This window comes from Ptychodera flava, chromosome 22 (genome assembly GCF_041260155.1).
Source record: "Ptychodera flava strain L36383 chromosome 22, AS_Pfla_20210202, whole genome shotgun sequence".
NCBI classification, from domain to species: domain Eukaryota; kingdom Metazoa; phylum Hemichordata; class Enteropneusta; family Ptychoderidae; genus Ptychodera; species Ptychodera flava.
In genome coordinates, this window is record NC_091949.1 from 8,187,980 (window position 1) to 8,206,180 (window position 18,201).

General features: G+C 35.7%; 1 protein-coding gene across 1 annotated transcript; it reads right to left on the minus strand.

Annotated features, from left to right (window-relative positions):
• Positions 1-682: 682 nt before the first annotated feature.
• LOC139122601 (solute carrier family 25 member 16-like) lies at positions 683-18,153 on the minus strand. The gene is made up of 9 exons (XM_070688153.1): positions 17,792-18,153; positions 17,038-17,130; positions 16,414-16,547; positions 15,758-15,821; positions 8,545-8,666; positions 8,036-8,102; positions 6,743-6,905; positions 6,346-6,414; positions 683-3,961 (listed from the first exon to the last, which is right to left on the minus strand). The coding sequence occupies exons 1-9, from the start codon at positions 17,958-17,960 to the stop codon at positions 3,784-3,786; spliced, it is 1,059 nt and encodes a 352-aa protein (XP_070544254.1). The 5' UTR covers positions 17,961-18,153; the 3' UTR covers positions 683-3,783.
• Between the last annotated feature and the right edge of the window lie 48 nt (positions 18,154-18,201).

Consider the following 18,201-nt stretch of genomic DNA (forward strand, 5'->3'; position numbering starts at 1 on the left):
TTATAAAATCAGAATCTTTCCATAAACAATGCCATGGAATATCCACAGGAAATTGGCAAGCAACAACTCCATTCCATGGCACGTCTGCTTACACCGTTAAGATTTCTGAACCTTATAGGATGTACAGTTTGCATGTGTCTGTATATATATATATATACATATATATATATATATATATATATATATATATATATATATATATATATATATATATATATACCTTATAGAATATACATATATATATATATATATATATATATATATATATATATATATATATATATATATATATATATATATATATATATATATATATAATGGCCCATATATATAAACTGTAAAGTTCTAATGGTTTTGCCATGGATGCCAGCTGCCTGTTACAAATTTTACTTTTATATCTCTCCTACCCTGGTAAGATGTTCTTTTCAAACATCTCAGATGTTATTGGATCAGATGTTATTTCCACCATAGACAGTCGAAAAAGTCCATTTTTCCACCATAGACATCAAATTTAAAGTCGTACAATACCTCATAGAGGGCAAAATTTACAACAAACCAGGGTGGGAGATTTGTTCTGAGTTTGCATTTGGTCTCAGTGTGGGTTTTTTATTTGGCAGTATACAACCTACAGTCTCATGCTTCAACTTTCCATGACAAAGCATAAAAAACAATTTGATTCAGCTTCATTAAAAAAGTTTAAGAATTTATTTCCATATACTTACAGTTAAATTATGCATACATCATTCAAATCAATCAAAGCCAAAATTAGGAACACAAAAAGGGCAAATTAAAAATTAAAATTTGCTCTAAATATTTTTAGGGTTTGCATTTACAATAAATAATCAATAAAATTTACAAGAATATTAATAAGTTTTGTTATTACACTTGTCTAGACAATTATTTTTTTTCAAAAGTAAATGATTTGTTTGGAAATACATGTAGATGAAAAATTTGATAAAACTTGGTTGCATTGCATGTTACTTTTATGACTGCAGTTTTTGAATCGTCTACTTTTGCAATTCAATGTGTATGATTAAAGGAAGGTAACAAAATACAGCCCCTCTTTGTGTTTTGGTCAAAATGAACAATTCTTGTTTATACATGCCAAAGTAGATGGCGAAAGACTTAAAGTTTTGCTCAAACTCAAAAGGAAACTTTCCTCAAGGAAACTTTCAACCACTCTATTTCAACATCAAAAAGAAAAATCAGGAGGCACCATGCTAATTTTGGAACTAGAGAAACAAATGACCGTACATGTACCCATATTTGAAATTCAAAGTAATGGCCACCGTTTCGGTGTTAACTCTATGGGGAAAAAAAATAGAATTTTCAATTTTCACAAAAATGAGACAGTGAAAACGTTATCTTCTCAGGGAGCTTCAAAACAAACCCACACAAGTGGTATATCAGAAAAGTATTGTGAAAAAATTTCTATGAATATCTGTCCCTGAGGCACATTCTACCTTGATAATTCAACAGAGACAACATTTTACAATTTACCAAAATGGCAATGTTTCTGTTAGGGGAAAGAGCACTGCAATTTTAATATTAGTTGGCTCCTACACAAATTTTGTCTGCATATCTTGGGAGTAAACGTTTTAAATGATGGCTAACTTGACAGATGAACAGGCATACCAACAACAGAGAGAAGGTACAACATCACATGGAATAAATGAAAAAAAATGAAAGTCTTGCAAAAATAGCTGAAAACATGGGTCTATATCATGCGTCGACAGAGGGTTACATGTGATATATATCAACTAAATATAAGAATGCCATTTGTACATGTCAGAATAAGTAATACTTTCACTGTCAGCTGTTCAAAGATACCATTGACAGAGAGACAGTCCACTAGACCACAAGGCATCATCACAAGAGCATGACAGTTTCAACTGGTAGAAGGGATTTCTACAACGAAGAGGTACAGATCTGATAAGTAGCTTTGTAAGGGGAATTGATAATTAAAACATGCACAGAGCAAGGGTTTACTCATTGTGTTTGTGAGGGTTTGGTTCTATTTCCATAATATACGCAAATTTGCACTGACTGTATGTACATGTATATGCATGACACTGAACATCATTGTTCAGATTTTCTTTGGAAATGTTTGTTGTTCAAAAGTTGGTAGCAGTTTGAATGTCAAGCAACTTATTTCAGATTCACCATGGTTGGGATAAGCTCCAATGATAATTTTGTTGCTGGGTTATTGCACTTCAAAAACTTAGGGTCTGAGATAAAGTGCAACCAGTCTCCTTTGCCATACAAAAGTTTGAATGATCCACGGCGACATGATACTAAAGATACACAATAGGACAGATACATGATACAACACGGGGTTGTTGCAATGATGAGACAGTGTTTCATTCCCTTGTCTAAAGTCAAAGCATTCAAAGATAAATGAAATTATGGTGTATGACTTACATCTGCATAGTGGATTTGTCAGAGAAGTACTGATTTAGAGAAGAAAATGATGCATTTTTTGTTATGTTAAAGAAAAGATGACAAAAAAACATGGTACAAGGATTCTTGTTTGTCCTCTTGTTTTAAAGTTTGAAAGTAACACTTTTCATACTTGGACTAAAACGCTTAGAGTAGGAATAAAAAATATTCAAATTCTTACAATAAAATATCACAGTAAGCCTGTTTAATAGACCACTCACTCGTAGATAACTTCATAAGTCCACAACACAGTAAACATTTGTCTTAAATATATACTGTTTTAAATCCCTATGCATTTAAAAAAATACACAAACACACACACAGAAATAAAATCATTCTTGGATATAACTTTAGAAGGATAAAGTTATGATAAAAAATGAAATCTAAGTAAGTACATGAAGTTTTTATCGGAATATTTCTTCAAAACTTTGCATGAATTTCACAATGTACAAAGTACCAAATAACTGCCTGCCGGGGGCAAGTAAATTTTTGGCAGGATTGGTAAAATTTTGCAGTAACCTGCCTAAAAAGACAATTGGTACCGGTAATAATTTCTGTTTGATTGGCTGCCAGCATAGTCATACCATTTATATAGTTACCAAGGCATCGTTATAGAAGCAGAACACTACTTTGCTTGGTTGGACAACTTTTCAAAGTTACCTGCCCAAATATCTGCTCATCATGTCCCACAAATTACTAACTGTAATAAGTTAAAAGCAATGTGGTCACCATTATTTTCCTGACCTCAGTGATTGCAACAGGCAAGTTTCCGGTATTTTGCATAAAAAATTACGCCAAGGAAGAAAACGGATGACGCCAAAGGAATGGTAATCCACTTTTTTCATTTTTCTTTGCTTCCGATCATATAGTTCTGAGATTTCACTTACCATGTAAACTTGCACGAAACTGAGAATAATGCAAGTTCTTTACATATACCGGTATATATATTATTTAGAGTGTATCATATTCCTTTATTGTTTATAGCAACCAGTCAGCTTGTCAGCTTCAGCCTGTTGAGCAACTGTAAATTTTGGTGTCAAAAGCTGCAAAGGAGTCTTTTTGATCCAGAATTGACTTGCATTTCAGCTGTAAAGAGAGTAGCTAACAAGAAGATTGAAAGTTATTTCCAGTGATAATGAATTCATTGCATGTAGTTCGCAAGGAAAGATTTTCCTGACTTGCTATTCAAGGCATTTTAAAATACATATTCATCTGCAGCAATCAGATAAATCTCACTTCTCTTGACAGAGACACGGAGTCCTTCCATGGCATGGACACCACTACTGGAATTTCTCTGCCCTACTTCACTTGCAGGTCCATTTCCTGAAAGACACTAATTTCATTTTACACGACGGTATCAACACCGGTCTTCAGGTTTAGAACTTGCTTCATGGATTCATACACTGTAAACGACACAGCAATCTGAGGGATGGCCCGCAGGTAATTTATGCTCAAGCCTCTGTACAGTCCGTTTACGATGCCGTTCTGGTGGTACACTGTCACCAAAGTTTGAAACCAGCTCCTGGAAATGGATGAAGTAAAAAATATTTTACCAATGGCAAGCTATATTTTTTGTAACCATTAGGGCTGTTCGCTAATGATGTCATCGTTCCCTCATTAATATGCAAAAATAAATGTTTGTCTGCATATTTAAGTTACATTTTTGGAAATTAATAATGCAACATGGTAGGACACTGCTCATGTAATAACGAACACTACAAAACAAATTAACGGCTCAGACTACAAGCTGCAACAACAGTCATGCTTGCAACACTGACAAAATGTGTCCGCATTTCAAGCAGTAGCGTCTACATTTAGTAACAAACCTGTAACCACAAACAATGTTATTTTATTCACACATAGGCAAGTATCGCGTTCACTGTATGTACATTCGGCCAATGGGGAGATACAAGTGAGATATGGATAATTATAACAATGAATGACATCAATGAAACATCTGCAGCCATCTTTCTTGCACTGATCCTGAACATTCTTCATAGGTTTGTTACTATATATATGGTAACATGTCCTAAACATTTGCTTTGTGCACCTATGTTTTTTATGCTTGGCTCCTTTGACATTTTAATTTTACAGTTTAATCAGAACACTGACACTATCAAAGTACCAATTTCAACATTCCTGTAAGAGTAATTTCCTAAAGCCTCGTCATGATTTTGGACGAATGCTTATTTTCCCATATCAATAATGGAAATCAGACATATATTACAAACAAGCTCCTTTAACTTTGTTATTCAATACACTTACTGCTGTAACTAAATAATTACTCAGTAGAATTTCAATAACTCTAAAAATACACAGCAGATTTCTGGTCTAACTCAGAAATTCATTTGTACCAAAATTCGGTGCTCAAAAGGGTTGCTTATTCAACATCCTGTGCACAGGTCCACAGACATCATTGAAAACAATGATTTTGGGCCAAACTAAGGTGGTGGAGGGGGAGGGGGGGGTGAAATTAAATAACATTTGTGGGACAACAAAGATGTCCAGAAAACATATACCATAGAAAACATTTCATCCCATTATCTATGGATGTTGGTGTTTGTTTGAAATAATAAAAATGAAGAATACAAAAGAATGAAGACTGCTGTTCTTCATTTGATTTCTTGATGTTTCACACCAAATTTGTGACCATACACTATACAGACATGGAATAATCAAATAGGAATGCCTGTGGGGTGTTATGAACAAAACAGGAAATATATGTGGGCGTTACAAGTTCAAACTTGTCCAGACAAGTGTAAGGTCAGCAGTATGATATTCCACACATTTATTTGTGAAATCTGCACAGTGAACAGAAAGGCTAATCATTTTTTGGAATTTCTCCAATCCTTCCGTTCCGGTAGCTATACAAGTGATTACCAGTGAAGGTTGAATTTAAAAGTCAGAAAAAAAAACTACTTGATACTGTGTTCTGCCTCTTTGCAATCTGAGCAACTCACAGTGCATTTGACAACACAAAACATTATTACCAATAAAGATAATTTTAAAAGGCTAGGTTCGACCTCTTAACTCAAACTTAGACTTTTGTAGGGGTAAAAGTAAACTAACAATGACTTGGATAGTTGTGGATAGTTGATTGTATGACTGTAATGTTATAATCAATCAGACTTATTATTGGTAACAGAGTAGAACCTAGGTAAGCGGTCACAAACTTGAAGGGTCCATGGAACAATCTAACACACAAATGTTAGGATTATTCTTAGATTTTGGATATAAAATGTTCACTTTCTGCGTTCATATATTGTGCATATTTGCATTACCACTGACAAATGAAAAAGTGACTTATGTTGTCTAAGTATCAAATATTTCATTGTATTTATATACTATTATTTTTTTTTATTTTTCATTTTTATTTTTGTGTATTTATATGATTAACAAAGTTAAAGTTTGCTCAATGGAGTGCTAAGTAAAGGGACAAGGCTACCTGGTTCAATCAGAATGAATACTCTACTTTGTGTAGAAACTGTAGCAATACAAGCAGCCAGGCATATTTGTATAGATTGAGGAGTTGACAACACTGCTGGTTGTAACTATCAGAGAGATGGTGACACAACAACAGTCAATTACAGAGAAATCAACTGTATGGAAGTTGAAACATTTTTCTGATAACAGTGATGGAGGTCAAACTGACAACATGACGCAAGTGACTGCGCTCTGGACTGTCAGCTGGTGTGTATGGATTGTGTGGTGCTGTTTTGACTACCCTTGACTTTCGTGTCATCCAGACAATATTGTAAATTTTGCGAGTCAATTTCTATGTGATTGACTGATATCAATGCATCACTGATAATTACACCTCAGAGAGTTATCAACTCCCTTATTAAGATAATGTCTAGTTCCTAGTAGTACCACAGTTCAAGAGGATACAATATTTAGTTTCCGTACCTGAACATATGTGAATCTGGCAGTATCATTGCCAACTGCATTCTCCTCCTTGCTACGTCCAGTGGATATCTGAAATTTGCATATTCATGAGGTAATTACACAGAAAGCATTTCTCTCTCTCTCTCTCTCTCTCTCTCTCCTCTCTCTCTCTCTCTCTCTCTCTCTCTCTCTCTCTCTCTCTCTCTCTCTCTCTGCTTTTCTCTTTTATAATATTATTAAGTTTGAATGAGAACAAATGGATCTCACAATTTGGTACTTCATATTCTTGTCCTTGCCGTATTGCACTATAGTTTTGAAGGCATCACTTTACTAAATTGATCCAACACTTTGGTATTGATTCACTTAAAATGTTACTAAAGTAAGTTTTGTAAAATAGTAATTAAAATGGCCGACTTACGACACTGTTTGTGCTATGGCTCCTGCTAAACCACCACACACAAATGTCACCGGAATTCGAAGAACCGATTCTTCTGGGTGTTTCATTGATGGCTTACACGTCCACTTTGTGAAATGTGTTAGAAAGAAACCCTTGACTGTTTCATATGTGAAAAACGAAAGCCCTGAAACCAAAGGTGAACAAGCTTACATGTAGTTTGGGTATCACGAGGCAATAAACCACACTTTTCAACAGTACTAACTACAGATACATGCAAGATATGAAAATATCATTTTTACATACTTCAATTTCAGACTGAAAATCATGAAACAAAATGTCAGTAAATGAATTATCATACATCTACTGTGAAAAGAATGATTTATTGATACAAATGTATTTTTCATCAGCAGAAAAATATCCATGATGTATGATCATGATGCTATGAAAGTTAAGATAGAACGCATCGGGAGAGATATTCAGACCATTAAATTTTTACAACATTCTTTTGTCTTACTACTTTTGGGGGGGCTCACTTTAAAGCTTGTGGAGTAAATACAGTTTCACTGGCTTAGACTTAGTTTTGTGAAAATCTGGAATTTTATATTCACCCATAGGGATAACATAGGGGCAGCTGCCATTTTGAATTTCAAATATTGGTAAATGTTGGGTAACTTATTTCTCTAGTACCAAAATTTGCATGATGACACCAAAGTTTATATTCTTGATTGAGAAAGAAAATGGTTGAAATATTGCTTCAGGAAAGTTTGTGACAAAATTTTAAGTCTTTCATTGTCACACTACCTGTGACATAAAATATTCTAACTGTGTGCTTCTGCTGTAGGCAAATTTATTAGTTACAGCTCCTACTGTGAGTAAGTAAACAAGGTCACACCTAATAATTATCAGGATTTCGTGATCATTTTTGTTGGACATTTGAAAGCCAGTTTAATTTACTTCTTGTTCATGAAACAGGGTTACATTTATCCTTTCTTTGAGAACTAGACTCTCACACAGCCCCTTCGTTTGCTACGCAGTTATGCGCCCTCAACGATCTTTCTAACAAGGGATGCTCACCGAGCCAGCCATGCTGCAGTGTAGCGGAACCTCGCTGGCTTTGCCATCTCACTGAGCCGAGCTTTGCTCGGCTCAACTGTTGAGGGCGCTAGTATGGACTAAGGTGAAGTCGACGAGGGGCTGTGAGAGTCTATTTGAGAACCTAATTCATCCATGAGGAAAGATAGCATTTTAACACATTATATGATAAGAGCCCTCTATGGCCACTTCAATGTATTCAAGACTATGTGAATGTCTTACCTGCATAAGGTACCATGCCCATTATAGTTGGTGTAAAGCCTTGATAAAGCGCCCTGATGCCACCCTCCTACAAAGAAAATGAAGATTAAATGCCATCTTGTTAGATTAGGACAACTCTAAATAATTCCACACAATCTTTAACAATGGAAGGAAATTATGAAACAGATTCTAGGCACATATTTATTGATTGAGTGCAGGCCTTTGGCATTTATAGAAATCAGTAATTTTTTGGGATATACCCATCTAAAATCACTACCAATCCTGTTATTTTGCTATGATTCTGTGACATAGCACACTCAACAGGAATTCTAGAAATATACAAATTTTCATTTCACGCTCTACGAAAATTCACAGCAAAACTTTGCTCCAGTTGTGAGGTTGCAGAATAATTGCCATGAGTGACTGTAAACAAATGTTTTTAAAGTCAACAAAGTTTTTTCCTCCTGTTTGACAGTGGTGTAGTTTGAAAAACCAACTATTGAGGGCGCTATGCAGTAAGCATATCTCACCTGATGAAATATACTTTTGACTGTGTGAAAGATTCCATCGTAGATATGTTCCCCTGTGACTTGAAAAGCAAGCCTCGCTCTGACCATATCAAGTGGATACGTAAATGTTACAGCCGTTATTCCTGATGAGAATGAAAATAGAAATTTCAACCAAAGATCATGTGGTACAATTAAGTACAATCAAGTTAACCTCCGAACTGTGCATATACTGTCACAGAACAATGTCAAAATCAATCTATTGCCATCTTTTCAGAATGCATTCCCACGCAATTGAGTAGAAGAAGAAGCAGGACGAAGTTTCCTACAGAGCTCTGTCAATGTCACCTCAACACAAAACATGTCACCCCAACATATTGTGTACCTCTCAGCGTGAGAGGCAAAAAACCTGTGACATGTAAATCATCTGAAACATAAAGAATTTTCCCCGACCAGGGCTTGTTTGTAACAGTTCTGTCACCATAAGTAAAAAGAAATACATGTCTAAAAATGTTTAAATTTTTAAATGGGAAATACTCTTACAGGTATGGACAGTGATATTGGTACTGTTACCTATGATGCTCTGACTGAACTATAAGTCTTACACGTCAAAGGATCTGAACACATCAGGGCAGGTGTAGAAAGTCGAATTTGTCTGAATCTCTGAGCAGCAAATGATCGGTGCACTACTTTTCATTGATAACAAACCTACGATTGTAAATGGCACTGTTACATGTAAAAGAAAACTAAAATTGTTTCAACAGCTGTAGTACAATTGCCGGTCATTTAATTCATAGAACCGAAGGATTATAAGATTTACGCCATTGAGTCAGCACACATTGGATTTTGTTTCTGTATTTGTATTTTAAAAAATTCAAACAATTACAAGAATACATCACAATACATATAGGCTGGTTTACCCATGCAGCCCAAGATTTTTTTAAATTACACATTTTATCATAGAAGTACATGTATATTAGCTGCTGTGTTTGGTTGATTTATTCAACTGTACCTGGAATATCAAGAAACAGTTGAAAGACAAAACAGTTGAAACAGTGCAAGATACAGTTGTGACATGAACCATTGCAATCAGGTACATTTGGTCAAATTTACGATGCTTAAGAATCTCTAAGCAAGACAAGACAATGAAAATCATGCTATTGTATTGTATGTTTGGTTTTACACAATCTTCCCATGAATGAGTCTGTAAATAAGCCATGAGACATTTTATTTTGTACTGGTTTTATAATAATCAACTTGGACTGATTGCAACAGATGGAAATGGCAGGAAATAAATTAAAAGAACGACAAGCAGACTTTTGATTGAAAACTGCTGTGTAAATTTTACACTGAAATATGGACAGAGGGGAATGAATAATCATGGGATGAAATCAGCAACGGGTTGATTAGATCTGATTTTCTATCAACACTGCAATTCTAATCTCTACCACTAATCTGGTATTATGTCATACAACAACTTAAAATAGACAAATTTTAATCTTCTGGTGTGATTTTTTTCAGACATGAAAACAGAAAAATATCCATCAATAAGTGCAGCATGTAAAACTTTGAAGATAAAATCCAAATGGAGTCCAGGACAATTACAAGTTGTCAATGAAACAAACAGACGAAATGAGCGAAAAGTTGACATCTTTTCGTGAGTTTCGGATGAAAAGTGCATATGACTTCACCCCTCTTATCTAATACAGTTAGCTTATTGAGTCATGCATATATATTTGCATATTAGATTGCCAACATGAACATCAAGAGTATTCACAAGATTTCTGTGAGTCTCATGCTCAGTGAAATTTCATTACACCGTTGAACAAAGTTTCAACTCAGTTATTTTTCACAAGCACACGGTGGAATTTGAAAGATTTTCCAAAAACTCTGAGCAAAGTGCTAAATAATCACGCTGTTTGTATACCTAGAACAAAATAATGCTTCAACAGGGAATTCCTTTTGATGTTTTATTGTGTTTTGTTGTTCTGCTTAGTACTAAAGATGACTAAAATTTTCTATTTTTCTTAAAAACTGATATCAAGCCACAAGTTTTCACTGAAATCCACAATATAATTTAATCAGAAAGTATTTCAATTAATGTCAGACAAATATTTTCAAATCCAATTTCATATAACATTTCACTCAGCATTCAATGATGCTTTTGAAAGATATTGTGTACCATGCTAGTGGTATTAGATTTTGCAAAGTGATAATGTATCTATCATATGGTTGCTGAGGTTAGATTTAAACTTTTGTTTTCACTAATTAAAGGGCAGTGGTCGTCGCGCTGCGCATACTCCTGAGGGGGTCCCCCTCTGTTGTAAACAAATCCAAGAACGCCGCACATGTTACGGGTTGATTGTAATGTTTGCGATATTGCCGCTTGTTAAAATGGCGGCTGATCTGTCACAAGCATACCACTAACCAAATGTAACACGCAATAAAAGGTCAATTAATCTAAGTTAAATATCTGCTGAATATTGAACAATAATTGCACACTGGATTGAGATCACATTTGCTCATGATTTTCTTGAATCAGTTGAATTGGGCTCGGCTACTGTTATCGCTCGAGCCATAGAGCTGGACGTACGCATATACGCATGTACACGCCAACAGACTATCAATGACCGGGCTCTAGTTTTCGACATCGCTAGCAAGGACGAGAGCTTTCATTCCAAGGGGCCCGACAGGAGTACAAAGACAACAACCCAAACTACAGAAATCTACAGCTCGCAGAGCAATGCCCGCTGCAGCAAGAAGCATCTCTGCATCTGTTCCGTTCCGTGGTCTGTATGAACGTCCGTGTCAAACCGGGTATATGGCGCGCTACACTCGGCTATGGAGAATCCAACTCAACTACAAAGTTTACCCCGTTTGGGGGTGCAAACGAGAATTCCGAGTACAGGTATCAAGTCAAGCGAAGGACCTTTCATAGGTCTTCTTGTTATGTGGGGGTTATCTCACTTGAAAGAGGATTCAGACCTACCCGGCAATCAGGAGGTACAAAAACAAAGTTTGCCCAGCACCGGTAGGCCTACACCAGCTAGCGGTTGGATCACTGCCATGACCGTGCACAGGACCGGGGCACAGGATCTCTCGATACGTCTGTGCACGGTGTAGCCGTGCAATTTTCCTGCCAAATGCCGCGAAAACCCTCTAATTTTGTCTATTGTTTCCTGTCATTTTACTATTTCTTACCACGTAATACTAGGAGAAGTAAGACATGGTGATCAACAGTTGGTTGTGGGCCAAGTCGTCGCGGGCCGGTACGTTGTGGGACCGGATTCTCTATATCCGTGTACGTCAACGCGCCGGTGACCGTCTCCCAACAACATCTCCCGTGTCCTGCTCTGGCTTGCCGATCATGGTCTTGAGTGTAATTTTTGTGTTAGGCATTGTGCTTGTTGCTGGTCTACATATATACGGGTCAGTCACAATCAGGGTGCGCTAGATGATTTTCATTTGTTATGGACATATATCTGCTATTCAGACTGATATTATATTGCTTATTTGTTTCTAATAAATAGTAATAGTTGTATCTAACTGGGGCACATAAAGAAATATTGCATATATTGTGCAGTTTTGGTTGTACATCCACAAAAATGCCTTTAAAACCTGTAAAAAGTAGCGTTATGCTGTTTCACTTCAAAATGTACTTAATTTCAAAATGTTTTTTGGAACACAGTGTTAAAATTGTGGAATTTTTAGCTTACATATGTTATTGCAGAATACCTAATCTTTCTTTCACAAGTTATTTCATGTGATTATGTGCATCGGAACAGAAACTGTGGTATTTTTACCAAAACTGTAACATCGTTATGTTTTTTGTGTTTTATGACCATAAGTACATATACCTTTAGTTTATATGTAGAAAATGGGTAAAATATTGTAATATTGAATTCAATTCCAACCTCAACATCCATGGCAAGCATTTTATACACCAAAATTAAATAAAGTTGCATATTGTATTGTTTTGTGAATAAATGAAAATGGAGATCGTTGTGGTCGGAATTTCTTGTAGCGTCCGTGACACACTCATATCTTAAGGACAACAGGAGTTATAAAAGATCTGATGTCACAGGCCTAAGTGTCAATAGGTGCCTACCTTAAATAAACAAATTATATAATTACTGTCCCTTGCATTAACTATTAATATTCCTAAAATATGGAAATGTAGCATCCGTGACGGTGTAGCGTCCGTGACGGTGTTTACTACATTATTAATAATTAATAACTATTTAAAACATTTTAAAGCAGTTAATCCACTGAAAATATAAATACTAGTGTGTATTGTGTGTACATACATGGAGTTGGGTTACAAATGTCTTCAAGGCATAAAATTGTAAATTTGCACAAAATTGATTTTTTAAAAAGAAATAAAAAACTCTAAAAGTTATGTTGAGCCTCAACTGTAACACTTAGATTGGTGTTTTTTAAGAATGCAGTAATTATATTGAATATGTTATTAGAATTCTAGTGAAAAGAACAATGAATTCTGTGCTGTATATGCATTTATTATTGTGTATTCCATTTCAATTCATTATGTCACGGATGCTACAATAAAATGCAAACATTGTTTTTCAGATTATAAGCCAATCTTAATGTGAAATAACCATCACATTATATGATTTTATTGTTTTCTTATCACATTTTGAATTTTAAAACATCAAGGGGGTAAGAAATGACATTTGTGTCAACTCTGTCTCCACCACTTTCACATATTATGAAGGCAGAGAGTACGAACGTAAAGTTGGCGTCATCCTCATCCTCATCCTCAGGTGACCTTTCTAGCTGACGCTAAAATGACGCTACTCAGTGCAGCATCAGCTTCAGCGTCGTATCCAAAGATTGCGGAGGTTACGCTACCCGATGATGGATAAATGATAAAATTTGCCCATAACTTAAGAAAATAACAACTCCATTCTTTCTCAACTTTCTTTTGAATCCTAAAACTGGTTCGCAGGTAATATTTTACCGTTAGAATATCTCATATGGACTAGTTTTTTGGAAATGTTCGTAATTTTCAGTCCATGGATCCGCGGATGTGTTTGTCGGTATCCTCTTAACTCCTGCGTTAAGATTTTCCAAAAATTGGTGCAAAAAAAGGTATACATGGTCCGAAATGTGTAAAAATCGCCACCATGAGAGGTGATGTGAAAGCCCTAATTATTCAAAGGACATATAAAACAATTAACTTGTATAAACGTTATGACTTGGGGCCTGAAAAGTCAATATATTAAACATAAAACCTTTGAACTTTAAGGAAATTAAGGGCTAAGAATGTTGCCTTATAACTACAACGTGAGAAACGGATATTGAGAGGAGAGGTAACTAAATATTATGAAATGCAAATCCCACATTTACAGTGATATGAACTTATCATTCCATCAGATGCATTCGGGAATAATAAGATCTGACGCCGGTGGAGCTGACACTGTAGCGTCATCCTCATCCTCATTTTCGCGTGACCTCTGAGGCTGAGGATGAGGATGAGTATGACGCCAACTTTATGCTCGTCAGAGAGTACAGATATATTATAGAACAGAGGTCAAAGGTTGGCAGACTACGTCTCTGATCTCCAGCCTCACCTAGGTGTGTGTGCGCGCCCCATCCTGACAGGTGTTAGAACAGCTGCAAGCCATTTGGATTTCTGGGGTGGTGTGTCAAATACATTGTAGCAAATTTTATTGTGGGACCACAGGTCAAAGTTTAACAACCTGTCCCTCTAGCCTGATCTAGGTGTCTAGTTTTATCTTGGTTTTACACTTTAAGTAAGGCACAAGCAATGTTAACTTCTGTGTTTTTGACGTATTGAAAGTTTATTACTGGTATAGACATTTTTCACATACTCCAACTGATTTTTGCAGTAGTTGATATAGCTTTCTTGTTCAATTTAAAGAAATTGTCAATGTTTTGACACAATTTTCACAATTTAAATGTTTGATAGAGAAAGGTTTTGGAGAAAAGAGAAAGAAAAACCAGATTGTTGATTGCTTTTTATATTTCAAATTGACCTAACTTTCAAGTTTGATTTTGGTAGCGTCCGTGACAAAATTACATGTCATACTAAACAGAAAATAATTTAGAAAGAAGTTCATTTTAATTACACTGAATGGTATTAATATTGTTGCTATAGCATGGTTAATTCATGACAATAAAACTTTTAAATACAGCATACCAGCGGAAGGACATAGAGGAGTTGAAAGTCCTATTAAAAAATATGATCAATATTGTTGTATTTCTCACTAAACAAGGTTGTGTTTATTCATGGAAAAATTAAGTAAATCATACTAAGTATAGCTTATTTTAATGCCAATATGCATCTTTTATATTGTAATAACATAAGAAAGCATTAACAAATCATTGTTTAAAATTTTATTATGACATTTGTGTTTCATGTACAACATTTCTGTAGCGTCCGTGACACTGTGTCAACCATATAAAACAACGTGCACTGTGGTAAAACTAATGACGTTTGCTTCACCAAATTTTAGGAAGATATGCCCCATACCATAACCTTTCAACATATTATTTAACTGGACAGTTATCATGAACTTGAAATTTTGACCTAAGTGACACACTCTAGCGCACCCTGATTGTGACTGACCCGATAGGCAATGTTGATCATTTTAGTTATGTATTTTCACTGTACTGTACATAGCATTGTGTACAACCAGCGTGATCGCGCGCGATCAAACCCTTTGCTCACTGTGTCTGCGTGCAGTAAACTCAGCGACATAATATGCTGAGTGTAGTGTCTCAATGTTCGTAGCTCTACACGAGTTTATAGACAGAAATACTCCACTGAAGTTCGTTTCCGATCTTAATATTTTACTATTGCATGATATTGAGTCTTACAAAGGCCTTAACAAAGTGGGGGACTGCTCCCATCTCACTCCTATTGAAGTTGAGAAGACTTATGTTTACAAAAATTTATGTTTATCAACAAAAAAATCACGCACGCGCAGCGCGACGACCACTGTGCTTTAAAGGGTACTGTACTTTTTGATGATATTTTCATTATTTGTGTCTTTAATTTTGATGTCAACTAGTTTCTAGTTCTACTACCCAAGCATGTCATGGATGAGATACACAGTGTTCAGCTTGTGAAATCAGCATGCTAAAATAGCATTGTCATTGTTGACAACTGATTTCTGATCTGGACTAGAATTCAAATGTAAACATTCACATCATGGTGACTGTCACATGATTTGTCACATGACTGACTACTGACCTGCTAATGACCCTGAAACCAACTTGATCAGTTGATGATGATGACCAAACCATTCCCTTCCTATCTGCGAGGAAAAAAACAAATTGGTGATAAAATAGTGTTGACAACTACAGGTACATGTCTCTCCATAGGGTATTCTTTTATATACATAAACATACATATCCCATATCACATGAAATAAATAATTCCTAGCTTCTCCTTTAAATACTGCCAATCCATGCAATCTTGACAGATTTAGTATGTATTGTTCAGTCTTTGGCGACTCATTATTAACAAACTATGCTCAGAAATATTTTCTTTGACTTTAGAAATCATGTCAACAGAGAAAACTTGATTTTTTTAATGAATAATTTTTTTAATTTTTTTAATGAATAACTCAACTATAATGAATATTTACTTTAGCATAATTACTGGAGTATGGAAGCAGTATTTCTGTTGTTTACATCGTACGATGTGTTATTATTACTTAATTTTGAAGACTGTTTTTGGCAAAACAAAGCTAATAAGAGTGTTGACCGGGACTCTATGAATGGACAATAAATGTATGACCAAAGTGGAAGATTTTAAGATTCCTTGATTCAAGTAACAACAGAAGAATAGTCATAGAAATGTTCTCCTTGACCTTAAAACACAGTTAAAAGAACAGAACTTCTTACCTGTTTGTACTGTTCATAAGACATAAACTGTATTGCACCATATGGAAATATGCGTACCATCATTGCACCATTGCCTTTATAGAGTGCAAGAATGCCTTCCTTGTGTTTCACTGCACCTAATGTTGAAAGCACACCTGCGACCAAAAAAAGAAACTTTACAGCCATACATGAAGGTATATCAAGTTAATCTACCAGGCTCCTTAGACAAACCATGGAAATAAATACAACTTGGTAAAAAGAGGATTAACTTGTCATCTCTCTTTTACGGTATATGTAACTTTGCAACTCCCACGTAAGAACCTTTCTCTACCACAGAAAACTGTAAGTTCAAGCTGGGGTTAGATCCTGAGTGGGTGTAAAAAGGTTGGGAGATATGGTGTCAAAACAGCATTGTGAAATGAAAATGTTGGTAACAACTTTTATATGCCATAAAAACACTGATTAAACAAAAGTGAGATTTCAATCATAAAAAGAAGACTTATTCTTCCTTGCTGTTACAATAATTACTGATCACTGCAAGTTACTCTGAGCAAAGCATTGGATACAAAGTTGTATTCTTGAAACAAGGTTTTTAACAGAATTTGCAACCAGAAAGAGGTGCGGAGAGGTATAAACATCACTTACCTAAGTGGCTGTAATGTACATTGTGTGCCTGAAGTAATATTTTAATTCTGTCCAGGGGAGCGATGGTCGTCTTTGCACAACATGCAGCAATACCTGCAGAGACGAAAATTGCATTTTATAGCACCGACAGTAAATAGACATCACTTGAAAATCATAAAAGGTTAATGTAGAACACCTTGGACAGACTTCTTATTATAGTGGCATGTTGTAACAACCAATGACAGAGATTGTTGGTATAACATTGGCAGGTTGAGGGATGACAGTGGTGACTGTGAGAATGAAAGTAACGTTAGGATGATGATGACTATTGTGGCCGTGATCATGGCAATGGCAATGATGGGAGTTATGGTTGTGACGGCGGTGGTGTTATGTTGATACAATCATCACCATCACCATCATCATCATCATCATCATCCTCATCATCATCATCATCATCATCATCATCATCATGTTTGTGCTGTATGGTAATATCTTTCCAATGTGTCAGTTTTACCGCTATGTTGTGCTTATCACAATGACAACAAGGATGTGCGGTGTAAACGTGACGTAAGTTTATTCGCTGTTAATTTTCCATACCCAAACAACATCCGCATGGCTCAAATCTGATACCGGGTGTCGGTGTACGGTACACAAACATGATGTACTCGCTGTGTGTGTGATCTGCTTTTGACAGCAATGCGCGTGACTCTCTACTGTATTTCAGCTCATCTGTTTAATCTTAAAGGATCTCATTCGTGAGGAAAATGTCACTTACCTCCGGCTGCAAAAGATTTTGCGATAAAAGCCGGTGACTTGTTAGAAACGCTAACATCGCTGGCTTCCGCCATTTTGGTGTCACTTGAGGTGATGTCACTTGAGGTCAAACACGGGTCAACCATTATATTGACAGGTAGTGCTGATACTTGGAGTATAAATGAGACCATAAAACTATAGAACAGTGTTCAGAGAATATATATATCCCTCGGCACATATTATTTAACTTGTATCTTAATTGTTTGTGCGACTCCTTTGCTAAGATTAATCGTGTTTTACGATAGGCAGACTTTGTCTAACGGTTGTCGTTTCCTATGGAAAAATGAATTGTCCGTTACGGGCCCTCTAACTTTCTACCCATTTATTAGGGTCGCTTTGGTGTGTTGTGAGTGAAACAGAAAGCAGAAAAAA